The following is a 15727-nucleotide window of genomic DNA, read 5'->3' on the forward strand; positions in this document are numbered from 1 at the left end:
ACACCCACACTAAACCAAAGCCTGCTTTCAGGTAGTACTAAACTAAATAACATCCGGCTGGGTCAAAGTTCGAGATGTACCAAACAATTGATAGAGCAGTTAATACCACAAGTCCTGCCATTGGTCATAACTGTGACAGTGTTTGTTGTAAAAAAAAACACCCAAAAAAACAAAACAACAACGTTTCATCAGGGCAATAAATGTATGCAATTTAAGTACCACCGTGTCAGTCTTGTGCTTTTAAACATATCTGGGGTACCTGTAAAACTAAGTACTACAATTTTGTGCGAAACTAGGGATGTTGTAAAAACACCTAGCTTTCACTTTCTTTTAGTCAGGTCCCATTTTCAAGAAAAGCGCTCATTTATTAATGTATGAGCATTTCTTTAGGATTATATCATACATACTTTTGTAACCTAATTCGAGGGTGCTGAATCCTAAAAAAAAACATGTTGGCCATCTGAGAAATTTCGTTTAGTGTTTCAAAATAATACTGTGAAGTAGGGGTTGTAGTACTGATATTTGTGGGTCACAGTTTGGTTGATATATTGCATATAGTGTTTTTAACCACATACGTTAACATTGTCGCCTACGTGATTTGTTTGGTATCGCACAACCTTCAGACACTTGCTTCAAGTCTTACATACGATCATTGGTTCTTTAAAACGAACTACGTCATGGTGGCACCTCTGCAACACGAAATCCCGTACATTCCGAGAATGACTGCGGCAAAAGTATGAAGATGTCTGTGAAGCGATTTCCCTGGAGACAAATTAGACACCGAAAGCTCATTAAATAATAAAGCTGTCAATGAATACTCATACAACTGCTGCCAATTGATCAACACAGAATTTATTTTTTTAATATACTTTTTTTTTTTGTATGTATGTATTTATTTATTTTATTATTTTCAAAAATTATTATTTATTTTTGGTTTTCATTTTTTTAATGATTAAATTTCTTTCTGGAGTTGCATAAGTTATTTTTCTTTGACTAATTGACGAGTTACCATGCACATAGAATGGTATCAGACAACCAATATCCGTTTTGTTCTATTTCTGTCACAAATGTGACATTTTACAAGATGCATTCGTAAATTATGTATACACGAATACATCTGAGAGTTTTGGTAGGTTCAAATCCATACTCACCGACTTGTAACCGAAGTTGAAATTTTGAATGATAGAAAATAATTCGTTGAGATCTTGTCAAACAATATGTTTAGGCATAAATTAATATTTAATCATGCTCATAATATTAATTAGTTTTAAATTTCAAAAATTTGGAGGAGTAAATATAGGCAAAAATACTTTTCAGTTTAAATCTGTTTTACAAACCAATATACCTAGTATAATGCATGTATATAAAACAATTAATTAAATAACCGTCACGTAACGATCACATAACTGTCCAGAACACTGAGTTAATTGTTAGTAGTTGGTGAGAGAGAAGTCTGTATCATGGGTCATACACGTCCCTATTGAGCCGTTTGTAAAACACAGGTAAGGACCGTCGCCGGGATGTGAATCCAGTACCTACCAGCCTTAACTCCAATTACTTGATCACTACACCATCCAGGTCGGTGTAAAATACTATAAACTAGTTAAAACCTAAATTGAAGAAAGAAAACATTGTCCATACCAAATGACAAAAAAAAAAAAAACAATAATAACGAAAAAAGTTGTTTTTTGGTGGGTCTGGGGGCAAAAACCAGCCTGCCTGTCCCCCCCCCCCCCCCACACACACACACCTACAAAAAATGGGAGTCCGTACCCCCTATGCGGTTATATTACATTTTGTCTACCTCTTTCAATACTGTGTAGTAATTAAAGGTTTTAACATAATAATAATAATAATAATATATTTAAAGAATAATAATAATACCGTAACACCTCCAATGCATTTAGCATAAATAGCAAGCATTGAAATTCGCCAAAGCACAATGTATACGTGTATGTATGTATGTATGTATGTATGTATGTGTGTGTATGTATGTATGTATGTGTGTGTATGTATGTGTGTGTGTGTATGTATGTATGTGTGTGTGTATGTATGTATGTTTGTGTGTGTGTGTGTATGTGCGTATGTACGTGTGTATGTATGTATGTGTGTGTGTGTGTGTGTGTGTGTGTGTGTATATATATGTATGTATGTATATTTAATTGATTGTTAAATGATTTAATCGGTTTGTGCAAACTGAGAACTGATAACAAAACAGTTATCTATTTTCCACGATACTTGTGGTCCGGTGAATGCTCAGTGAGTGTTTACGGTTTTTAGACCCGTCCGGTCTGTCCCGGCATAATAAATATGGACGTATTTGCGTTTAGCATGCAAGACAGGCGACTAGTAACACAGCATGTGGCAGTTATTCGAGGAATTACCAAACTACTAATCCCATTAAATGACCGAATAACCAGCTCTCTATAAGAGACGCAGCCTGTTTAAGCATAACAGTCATACTGACTTTCCTCTACTGATAGTGTCGTGCTTATCTATGGACATATTATTTCTACAGACATGTCTGTGAAATGACGCATAGTCAGGATATTCCCCTAAGACTGCAGTTACCGCCCCAAGTTCAGCCAGCAAACGTTTCGCTAACGTTCGCGAACTATTTCATTGCTTCCCAACGTGGCCATTTGGTTTACCGTGCAGCGCACAAACGATTCTAGCGGTCGTTTTTCTGCTCGGTCTGGCTGAACGCAGCCCTGATGCACGGAACAAAATATGATAGATGGTTAAAGAGACTGTCACGAGGTTACTGCTTATGGTTTCGACCAACAGGAAAGTTTGTTTTGTTTAACGATACCACTTGGGCACATTGATATATTAATCATCGGCTATTGGATGTCAAACATTTGGTAATTTTGACGTATAGTCTTAGAAAGAAAACCCGCTACATTTTTCCATTAGCAGCAACGAATCTTTAATATGCACCATTCCACAAACAGGATAGCACATACCTTTGATATACCAGTCGTGGTTCACTGGCTGGAACGTTAAATAGCCCAATGGACCCACCGACGGGAATCGATCGCGCATCAAGCGAACGTTTTACCACTGGGCTACATCCCGTCCCTCGACCAACTGAGACTTTTCGACGTTTAAAATTACATATTAAAGTTAAAGTTTATTTTAGTTTAACGACACCACTAGAGCGAATTGATTAATTAATCATTGGCTATTGGATATTAAGACATTTGGTAATTATGACTGGTAGTCATCAGAGGAAACACACTACATTTTTCCATTTCCAGCAAGGGATCTTTTATATGTACTTTCCCACAGACATGAAAACACATACTACGGCCTTTGACCAGTTGTAGTGAACTTGTTGGAACGTTTTTGTGTAACGACATCACTAGAGCACATTGATTAATCATTGGTTATTGGATGTCAAACATTTGTTAATTATGACTGGTAGTCATCAGAGGAAACCCGCTACATTTTTTCATTTCCAGCAAGGGATCTTTTATATGCACTTTCCCACAGACATGAAAACACATACTACGGCCTTTGACCAGTTGTGGGAACGAGAAAAACCCCAAACAATCAGTAGAGTGGATTCACTGAGGTGGTTCGATCCTGCGACGCAAGTACTTCAGACGAGCGCTCAAACGACTCAGCTAAATCCCGCCCACAAGATGACATATTAGATGCATTTTCTTGTAGAGAATATCGGTGATTGTATACCCGAGGTATTTCTGGTTGTTCTAATGTGTTTAGAAGTAGTTCAAATTTCCATTATATTTTGTATAGCCCCTATGCATTTCTCGTCGTTATAATGTTTATAGAAGTCGTTCAAATTTTATTTAATTCCGTACTTACGAAATTATTTGGAGGTAGAATTCATTTTGGCACACTACAAACAGGACGACCAGAAACACAGACACTGATAATGAATTAAAAACATTTATTTATTATGTCATTTTAGGAATAACAAATACTCTATTATCTTGATGTTACATCTGCAGTAAACTCCTGTTTAAAAGAAGGAAACGGTTTATTTAACGACGCACTCCACACATTTTATTTACGGTTATATGGCGTAGGACATATGGTTAAAGAACACACAGATGTTGAGGGAGGAAACCCGCTGTCGTCACTTTATGGGCTACTCTTTTCGATTATCATCAAGGGATCTTTTATATGCACCATCCCATAGCCTTTGATGTACCAGTCGTGGTACACTGGCTGGAGCGAGAAATAGCCCAATGGGCCCACTAACGGGGATCGATCCCAAACCGACCGCACATCAAGCGAGCGCTTTACCATTGTGCTACGTCTACCCCCCCCCCCCCCCCCCCCCCCCCCCCCCCCAATTTTAAAAATACAATGGTGAGTAAAGTGGGGCTAATGTAAATATAAGTATCAAGGTGTTATTTTTAAGGTCTGTTAATATTTTTAACTGATAATCTTTAAGAATACAAATTGCGTAAACCTAACTAAATATTAATATATTATAGTCGTTGGTGATTGTTACAAAAACGTACAAACGGGTCACGTGAAGATAATTTTTACTTTCTTGAATACAAAGTTAACATTTATATTTATTGTCGTTTCATTATACATGCATACTGACGACTAAAAGAAAGTATATCGATCAGTGTTTAAAAATTGTACACATAGTTTTTAGAAATACACACAAAACACACAAAAGTTGATGCAAGTGTTGTATTTCGAAGGTTTAATCATTTGGCGAAATATGAACACTGTATAGGCCTACACATCAAGTATGTACATTACAATTCACACATAGCACTAGGAGTCAAACATGCGATTTCATCAAAATGTTTTGGTACACTTTCTTTTGATTGTCAGTATATACTATTTTGCATATTCTTGGTGGGGAATAAAAAAAAACCCAAACAAACAAACAAACCAAAACATGAATACATAATATAATGCAGTAATCATTAATCTTATATAATGGCCTGTCTTACAATCATAACATTATTAAGGTGTATGTTTGTTTGGGTGATGCCCTAATATAAAATCCTGGCTATGATAGTAATTATACAACTAAGTGGATTATAATTGTAGATAAGTATTTTATTAATAATGAAAAGGAAAACTAACTCACAGGGATCATCACCCCGACCGTGCAAAGAACACATGCATCGGGAGGGCAATGGATGTCTATAATTATTACATTCTTACTATTTCTGTTACCTTCTGTAACGTCATTATTAATTTATGATAGCATAAACAGCGTGGTTATCAGTTGGCGTGACGGCATCAGTATATTTATGCTGAACCATCACAGCAGGTATTGGCGTGATGGCATCAGTATATGTATGCTGACCTATCCCAGCAGATATTAGCGTGATGGTATCAGTATATTTATGCTGACCCAACACTGCAGGTATTGGCGTGATGTCATCAGGATATTTATGCTGACTCATCACTGCAGGTATTAGGGTGATGGCATCAGGATATTTATGCCGACCCATCACAGCAATATATTTAAACGGACCTATCACAGCAGATATTGGTGTGATGGTATCAATATATTTAAAAAGATCTATCACAGCAGATATTGGCGTGATGGTATCCATATATTTAAATAGATCTATCACAGCAGATATTGGCGTGGTGGTATCGATATATTTAAAAAGACCTATCACAGCAGATATTGGCGTGATGGTATCGATATATTTAAACAGATCTATCACAGCAGATATTGGCGTGATGGTATCGATATATTTAAACAAACCTATCACAGATATTGGCGTGATGGTAACGATACATTTAAACAAACCTATCACAACAGATATTGGCATGATGGTATTATCTTAAACATATATATTACAGCAGATATTGGCGTGATGGCATCAATATATTTAAACAGATCTATCACAGCAGATATTGGCGTGATGGAATCTATATATTTAAACAGATCTATCACAGCAGATATTGGCGTGATGGCATCAATATATTTAAACAGATCTATCACAGCAGATATTGGCGTGATGGCATCATTATATTTAAACAGATCTATCACAGCAGATATTGGCGTGATGGCATCAATATATTTAAATCGATCTATCACAGCAGATATTGGCGTGATGGAATCAATATATTTAAACGGACCTATCACAGCAGATATTGGCGTGATGGAATCAATATATTTAAACAGATCTATCACAGCAGATATTGGCGTGATGGCATCAATATATTTAAACAGATCTATCACAGCAGATATTGACGTGTTTAATTAGATCTATCATAGCAGATATCGCAGTCGAAGGACTCAAACCAGTGGTGCGTTCAAGAAGCCTAGCGCTCGCGATCAATTTAACTAGCACTGTCGTGTTCTATCTATAACTTTAGATGTACAAATCGGGCTCGCCCTCCTGAACACGATCCGAACGATAAAGCCATTAGCATTTTCTAAATCGTATTTCTGCATAAAAACCTTTTGACAGTATTATAACTGTTCCACTAAGTCACTGTCAATAGTAAATATGACCATTACTACAACAGCCACATTCCTAGGACGATGCATTATTTCTACTTCGTCTGTAGGAGGACTGCCACTCCCAGGACTGGTCTGATAAATCCAGGCTTACATAAGACAGAGCTCACTGGAAATGTTAACGGTAGCACTCATAAATCACTGTCCAGACAGTTTGACAGTCAGAACGATAGATCTGAAAACAAGTTTGGCGTTAGTTCACATGGTTGTCGTTGTCTTAAAATCCCCATCCACTGTACTGGTGCAGTACTGCATCTCCCCCCCCCCCCCCCCACCCACCCACATTCCCCAACCAACATTTAATGGGGATATCACTGCAATTTCAAGTCACAATAATAGAGGAATAATTAGATATCATATATTGTGAAAGTGTTAGGCCTACTATCGAGTTTTTGTGACACCTTGCGTGGTTTAGTAACATGTCTGTGTAATAATAATAATAATAATAATAATAAAATATTTATCAGTCAGTGATGTACAACGGGGAGCTTGAAGTATCAGGTAAACATATTTGTATTCAGAATCTCGGAATACATGTGTATTCAATATCCATAGATTATACATTTATGTTTGTTGTTTTTGATTGTTTGTTTGTTTGTTTGTTTGTTGTTGTTTTTTGATATTATTGTTGTTGTTTTATTTCTTGCTTTGGTTTGTTTTGGTTTGTTTTGTTTTAGTTTTGTTTTGTTTTGTTTTGTTTTGTTTTGTCTGGTCTGGTATGGTCTGGTTTGTTGTTGTTGTTGTTGTTGTTGTTGTTCAGATGCAGGTTCTGTTAAAGGCTCGGCTGTTTATTCCAAACACTGACATAAATCGGTACATTAAATCGGTATACATGTATTCAAACAATACATTACATTCTAACTACTTCAAGTGCTTTCTTGATACAGGTTACTACCAATAATTTTTTTTTATTATTCTTTTCGAGAATAACGTAGAGGCCTTTGAAGATAGATCACTGGAAAATTGGGGTAGCAGACACTCCAGTAGTATAAACTGTGCACGATTTATTTTATCACTGACTCGTGTAGGATTTATTTAATAATGTTCAAATATGAGATATTATGAAATAATCTGCTTTGCGTCTTTGTAGTGTATCTGGTAAAGCACAAACCACTTAACAAAGACAGATACGGCGCAATGACTATACTCTCGTGGGACCTACAGAATGTCTACTGGGACTTAATGTTACTTAAGGAGAATCTAAACCCAGCCCCTCGATAGTTCGCTTGATTGATTGCACAACAATTTGTTTTAGACTGTGTTGCAATTACGGATAATGGACCGGGTAATCATTGTCGAGTCTTTTTCCAGCCGCATGCTAAATCTATACAGAGAGAATTATTGGCAAGTTATTGTAATGGATGGAGTTGACGACTTTGATGCTTTTAGCTTCCTTTAATAAAGGAAGGGGCGGATCTAGTTAATACATAGTGGCATTCATAATAACCATTGTATCTCGAAAGGTGTACCCACAGCAGACGTAAGTGGAAAGTGGCCAGTGTTTTAAGTCTCTCTCTCTCTCTCTCTCTCTCTCTCTCTCTCTCTCTCTCTCTCTCTCTCTCTCTCTCTCTTACTTCTGTCTCTGTATGTATGTCTGTCTCTGTCTGTCTGTCTCTCTGTCTCTCTCTCTCTGTGTGTGTGTGTGTGTGTGTGTGTGTGTGTGTGTGACTTCTCTCTCATACTCTGTCTGTCTGTCTGTCTGTGTGTCTCTCTCTCTCTCTCTCTCTCTCTCTCTCTCTCTCTCTCTCTCTCTCTCTCTCTCTCTCTCTCTCTCCTAAATTAAAAATTATCTCAAATAATCATGTTTTTTTGAAGAACAAACAGATAATCTTACCTCAAGGGTTAATTTACCGTCAGGACAATCTTTCATGAACCCTTTGTACCTATGGGGAAAAAACGAAATATTTATTACATGTTAACCTCACCCTAGCAATAATCGATAAGTGAAATTATAATATAATTATATCGTTTAGTTTCAAAGCGGAATAGCTAATACAAGTATGAAACCAAAGCATTGAAAGTTTGAACAATACCAGTTCATTATGTTGTCCGTAGATGACAAAAACAAAATCCAGTCCAATAAATAATTTAATTTTAAAATGGTACAAAATTCAAAAGTTAATATATAAAAAGCTGTATCATTAAGAAGCTGATTAACAATTACTATAGGTACATTGTACATAAAATATGGTCGATTGTCCCACTGTCTTCTTCTACGAATGCCCTTGGTACTAACAGAAAAATGTGGCGGCAGTTTTTCGACGACCTTCACCACGGGTCTGAAGATTTTGTGTTTGCCTGTCGTCCCATCGGACAGACAATTATTTTACATTGAAAGAAAGAATTGTTTTATTTAACGACGCACTCTACACATTTTATTTACGGTTATATGGCGTCAGACATATGGTTAAGGACCACACAGATTTTGAGAGGAAACCCGCTGTCGCCACTACATGGGCTACTCTTCCGATTAGCAGCAAGGGATCTTTTATTTGCGCTTCCCACAGACAGGATAGCACAAACCATGGCCTTTGTTGAACCAGTTTACACCTACCCATTGAGCCTTGCGGAGTTATTTTACATTGAGTCAATAATGTCTTTGTCAACTTGTAGCTTGACGGACCGAATATCCGGCAGGAATTTCAGTGAATTTCGACCACTAAGCGGGTTTCCTCTCAAAACTGCGTGTCAGAATTACCAAATGTATCACATTCATTAGCCAATGGCGAATTAATCAATTTGCTCTAGTGGTGTCGTTAAAAAAACAACTTAGTAACATATCTTAATTGGATGTAATTTTTGTGTGTGTCAGATTGTTGACTGATTAACCAACGTCGGAGACTCAGAGGTGAGAAATTAATATAAAAAAAGTTTGTTTTGTTTAACGACACCACTAGAGCACATTGATTTATTAATCATCAGCTATTGGATGTCAAACATTTGGTAACTTTGACATATAGTCTTAGAAAGGAAACCCGCTATATTTTTCCATTAGTAGAAAGGGATCTTTTATATGCACCATCCCACAGACAGGATAGCACATACCACGGCCTTTGATATACCAGTCGTGGTGCACTGGCTGGAACGAGAAATATAATATAAAAAGGATACTCATTTAGAAAGAAGAATTAGGAGTCAGGACAGGCAATATTAGAAGTTAGAGTTTATAGTTCGTTTTGTTTAACGACACTACTAGAGCACATTAATTAATCATCAAGCACGTGGTAATTGCGACACGTAGTCTTCAGAGGAAACTTGTTACATGTATGTTTTTCCTTTAGAAGCAACGGCTATTTCATATGCACTTTTCCACAGACAGAACAGCACATACCATGGTGTTTTATATACCAGTTAGAGAGGAAATAAAATCGTGAAATACAAAGTTAATAAGTGTATATCCATGTCTCGCCTTTACATAGAACTAGACAGGAAGGAAGGAAGGAAATGTTTTATTTAACGACGCACTCAACATATTTTAATTACGGTTATATGGCATCAGACATATGGTTAGGGACCACACAGATATAGAGAGAGGAAACCCGCTGTCGCCACTTCATGAGCTACTCTTTTCGATTAGCAGCAAGGGATCTTTTATATGCACCATCCCACAGACAGGATAACACATACCACGGCCTTTGATATACCAGTCGTGGTGAACTGGCTGGAGCGAGAAATAACCCAATGGGCCCACTGACGGGGATCGACCCCAAACCGACCGCACATCAAGCGAACACTTTACCACTAGGCTATGTCCCGCCCCTAGAACTAGACAGAAAGAAATGTTTTATTTAACGACGCACTCAGCACATTCTATTTACGGTTATATGGCGTCAAACATATGGTTAAGGACCACACAGATTTTGAGAGGAAACCCGCTGTCGCCACTACATGGGCTATTCTTTCCGATTAGCAGCAAGGGTTTGGAGTCAGTATCTGGATTAAAAATCCCATGCCTCGACTGGCATCCGAACCCAGTACCTACCAGCCTGTAGACCGATGGCCTACCACGACGCCACCGAGGCCGGTAGAAGAACTAGACGGAGTCACATACAAACGGACAAGTGGAATCACAAAACGGGCTTTACGCTACGTGGTTCCTGCACCGCGAATCTAGCCCTAAATTCAGCCAGCAAACGTTTCGCTAATGTTCGCGAACTAACCCAAAGTGGTCATTTTGGTTTAACATGAAGCGCACAAACCAGTTTAGCGGACGTTTTTCTGCTCGGTCTGGCTGAACTCAGCCCTAATGTGGTGGGTGTATAAAAACCATTAAGACCAGTGTTGATGAGGAATTACAGGAAATAGGAAAAAAAAGTTGTTTTCTCGATCACTGCCTGCCCTGTCCCATTAGGTTAGTTATCAAGTCATTGTAACAGGACCTGGACTAATCGCGAAAAATCTATAAGCCAACAATGAATGTCAATATCACTAGAAGTGACACGATCAAATCTGACGGCCGCTAATTATACTGTTTTCCTACACGATTCTATAGATATGAATATTCAGACAGTAACGATTTGAGCTGAGTATCGTTAAATCAACTCAGTATAATGATGTAGTTACCTTTCAAAGTTAACAACATCTTTTTTTGCGTATTGAAATTGTTGTTATTTAATATTGGTGTCCGCCCAAAATGACACGCATTTAAAACATACACACCCTAAAAAAAAAAGAAAAAAAAATCATACCCCCCCCCAAAAAAAAACCCCAACAACAACAAAAAAACAACACCCAACAACCTCCCCCCCCCAAACAAAAAAACAACAACAAAACACAAACAAACAAAAAAACAAACAAAAAACAACAACCCCAAAACAAAACAAAAAACAAACAACAAAAAACCACAAACAAAACAAACAACAACTTTCAACAACAACAAGCAACAGTTTGGATAAATGGTCAGCTCCAAATGAAAGTTGGTGGCAAGACTAGTCGCTAGTGGTAAATCATACATTTATCTTAATAACGCCAAAGATGACCACGCGTGTTATCAGTGTTTCTCTTTTAAATTCCAATCAATTCTTTACCAGTGTCCCTTGGTTTACTTAAAACCAAAGAATATACAGGATCATTTAAGCCAGGGCTCCTGAGGACCAAGGTAAATAATCCACTTGATCTGTTATGAACTCTACAATTCTAGACAGGACGATTTAAAATAGCCCAGTATGCAAATAAGATCATTAAACAGTTTAAAAACAATATTTTGTCAGGTCTAAACTACCACCGGCCCCACCCCTCCCACCGTGTGCCGGGTAGTCTTTTATTAATAATATTAATCATGATTTATATTTATCCTTCCCGCCTCCATTTAAAAGAAAACAAGAAACAAATAAAAAGAGTACTGCTAGGTTAAACTACCAACTGCCAGCAGAAACTTGGTCAACTTTCTGCTGTCATGACTTCTACGACTGTCCAGCAATCTGATTAAAATTAGCTCTACTGGTTTACCAGTAGATCTAACAGCATTGCGTGAACTCCCATGTTCAGGTGACATTTCATCTATAAATAACAATTTAAATATCTACCAATTACACTTCGCTTTTTATAGTTTTATTCGGGAGCATACAAATTCTAAAAATATCGGGCGAGACTATTTATGCAATAGGCGAACTTGTTGGTCTATTTCAACATTAAAAAAAGGGGGAAAGTGCAGTAATAAACTCTGAATTGTATACTAGTATAAACAGATTTTATGGCTATACCATCACGGGTTGGGGTTTTTTCGTCTTGAAACGAATTTTATATAAAATGTTATATTGAAATTAGTTTCCGGCATTCACCCGAATCATTTCGTATACCCTCGGCATAATCCCGAATGTTTTCAAATTCTTTTCAAATCACTGGCATGGTTTTTGCAAGTAAGGTTTTGATTGGTCGAATGAAAGGTCAACTGGACATGAGCTCCAACGGTGTACTGTTAGATCCACAGGTAATTAACCAGTGGAGCTAATTTTAATTAGATTGGACTGTCCAGTTACTAGTCTGAGCACTCTTAGAACTAAATTCTCGTCATATAACCATTTGATATTAATCTGAGCACACCCGTTGTAAGTCGAGAGTTGGGGAAATTGCAACGCAACCGTAGAGTTGGCCAACTTTTTGCAGGCAGTTGACAGTTTGACCTTAGCATTATGTTGTCTTCTTTTGCACAGAAGTGTTTCCGAACGATTGTAAGAACTAATCTAGAGAGGTATGTTTCTTCTGGGGTTTTTTCCTTCGGACAGTTTAAAGTTTGTTTTCTTTAACGACACCACTAGAGCACATTGATTAATTAATCATCGGCTATTGGATGTCAAACAGTTGGTAATTCTGACTTATAGTCATCAGAGGAAACCCGCTGCATTTTTCCTAATGCAGCAAGGGATCTTTTATATGTACTTCCCCACAGACATGAAAGCAGATACCACAGCCTTTGTCCAGTTGTGGTGCACTAGTTGGAACGAGAAAAACCCAATCAGCTGAATGGATCCACCAAGGTGGTTCGATCCTGCGACGCAAGCACCTCAAGCGAGCACTCAACCGACTGAGCTAAATCCCGCCTTTCTTCGAACACAAGCGATTCGCACATATTACTGTTACAATATGCTAGTCCACACCTTTAAAAAAAAAAAAACCCCAAAAACTCCAACACGTTTCAAGAGTCTGGCCCGCGCTTGTGACTGCTCGCACTTCGTGCACTTGACATTGTAATTAACGTATGTCAGTACTAAAACTATCAATACTGGATTTCAAAGAATGCTACTTACCATTGCCTTATTTCTCCCTCAGCAACTGAAAAACAATTAACAAAAACAATTATGAGTTATAAGAATTGTGGTTATAACAGTAACGCGAAAACACAAAACACTGTATCGATTTACAGTTCACAGTGAAGACATTTCGTTTTGAAAAACTTCCCTCGTACAACTTTTTTTTTCTGTCCAACCTGATTGAGTGGGTTATGCCTGATCTGCTTACTAAATAAAACCTGGTAATTCACACCAAATACCCATGCCAAGTTCCACACAACCTTTTAACATTCATTCCTATCAAGTCATACGCAACAAAGTGATTAATGATAAAACAACCAAATGGAATCGAGCGTTTCATTCAAACCCAGTGCAATCATGTTCATATTTTGTTAAATCTTGTAACTATGTAATTTAACCCTTCCTGTCTTTCTTGTGTTTTGTTGTTGTTTAGTGGTGTTTATTATGTTTAGGGGGGTTAGTGGGGGGGGGGGGGGGGAAGCCGGATCTAGCTCAGTTGGTAGAGCACTCGCCTGAGGCGATTGCGTCATAGGATCGAATCACATCAGTGGACTCATTCTCCGACTGGGTTTTTTCCCCCGTCCCAGCCAGTGTCCCACGACTGGTGTATCAAAGGTCGTGTTATGTGATGTCCTGTCTGTACGATTGTACATATAAAAGACTGCTGCTAATAAAAAACAAAATGAAGCGGATTTTCTTTACGACTACGAGTCACAAATTTCCAATGTTTGACATCCAATAGTCGATGTCTAATAAATAATGTGCTCCAGTGGAAAACTTTTTTTCCAGTTTTTTCTTTTATTTTAAAAACTTTTAATTTACCAAATCGTGACAAAATTGTGATATATATGACATCCCTAGCTAATATATATATATATATGTATATATTGTGAGGGTGGGGGTGGGAATAAACGTGATTACAAACGATCTACATTAAATTATAAAAATATAGTGATAAATGGTAACATGTAAACATTTTATAACAACACACCGGACGTTTTTGTGTTGAGTCCAGTGTTTGCGCTTAACTTTTTTTTTTGAGATGGCATCCGGGCAAGTGGTGACAGCACTTTCACTTGCCCGGATCTATTTTCACTTGCCCCAATAATACTTTTATTTATTTATTAATTATTGATTTAAAAAAAAAAAAAAAAATCGGTCGCCAGGCGGGCAACCTTACTGTGGGTTTTCAGTCGCCCGTTGTCGTTTTCAGTCGCCAGGGGCGATCGGGCGACCGTTAAGTTCGAACTCTGGTTGAGTCAGTATGCTAAATTCAGATTAATTCATGAATTGTTATCGATCCTTTGAGTGTTTCAAGTAAAATGTCCTAATAATATTATGTGACTTGTGAAGAATTAATAATTGATGACATCGTAGGGCGGCTATTTTTAATCCCATGGGCAAGTGTGAATTTAAAGATAACAGCCGCCAGGAAGACTGTATGACATCATCAAAGTGCCAAGAAACCTATCGTCGCATCGAGACAGGAAATTGGGGGTGGGAATCGATGTACCGTTATATTTATAATTCCATGTCAGCGGCTATTCACCGCAGCCTACTAATCCAGTATTCCACGAACTACATTATAAATGTAATACATTCTTTTACAAACAACGCACAGTGGCTTGGGATGTATTGCGCAAACATTAAAAACAAAACCGAAAAACAAAACAAAACAAAAACACACACACACACACACACACACACACACACAACACACACACACACACACACACACACACACACACACACACACACACAAAACCTGCGATATGCTAACTTTGCCATTTCGTCCGCTTCGCAAAAAACACTTTGAGGAAATGGCTCATGTTCTAAAAATATTCTCTCATTTCCTAGACATCCTTCTACTCGGCATCACTCACTACACTCGACTAATACTCACAGTACGTAGATCTCTTAAGTTCTTCGATTTCTTCTGGCTTTAATTTACTATTCTTTTTTCCCATTGTTTTCAACCGGGCCCATGGTATATGTATATATATACTGAATGAAGTAGTAATCCAAGAAAACAGTGTTTGAGAGCGGAGTTCCCGAGATGAAAGCACTCCAAGAGAGGTGTTTGATGGTAACACGATCCTTCTACGCTGGTTTTGCCGCCGCACTTAGTCCTTGCAGGCGATTCACTGGAAACAAGCGTTCACGCTGGGAGACACGACCGGTATCAGTTCTTCCAACTAGTTACAAGCGTGTAGTGACATGGTACAGGCGGCCGCTGCTACCGTGCTAGCGATCTTTATGGAATTGTCAGAATTTGTTTAATTTCTAAGTTACAAACGAAAGGGAGGTAACAACAACACAGAGAAAAGGAAACACACAGAGATACGCATTCAGGCGCGCACGTACACACAATATAAACATTAATTTATTGTGTCGCTTACACGCACTGTCAAATACTGTCAGTAACATACACATGTACGCACACAAACACACAAGCCAAAAAACCTAAAACCAAATGATTGCATTGTACAATGTGAGA

The 15727-nt window shown here is 37.8% G+C and overlaps 1 protein-coding gene across 1 annotated transcript in view; it reads right to left on the reverse strand.

Moving 5' to 3' along the window:
* Positions 1–15379, reverse strand: part of LOC121384529 (neuronal calcium sensor 1) — a 43769-nt gene extending 28390 nt beyond the window's left edge. Inside the window, exons 1-3 of the mRNA XM_041514959.1 lie at positions 15134–15379; positions 13228–13252; positions 8316–8364 (exon numbers count right to left, since the gene is read on the reverse strand). Coding sequence (XP_041370893.1) covers positions 8316–8364; positions 13228–13252; positions 15134–15197 — 138 coding nt within the window. The 5' untranslated portion in view covers positions 15198–15379. The remainder of the gene's footprint in view (positions 1–8315; positions 8365–13227; positions 13253–15133) is intronic.
* Positions 15380–15727: the final 348 nt, after the last annotated feature.

This window comes from Gigantopelta aegis, chromosome 10, assembly GCF_016097555.1.
Source record: "Gigantopelta aegis isolate Gae_Host chromosome 10, Gae_host_genome, whole genome shotgun sequence".
Lineage (NCBI taxonomy): Eukaryota > Metazoa > Mollusca > Gastropoda > Neomphalida > Peltospiridae > Gigantopelta > Gigantopelta aegis.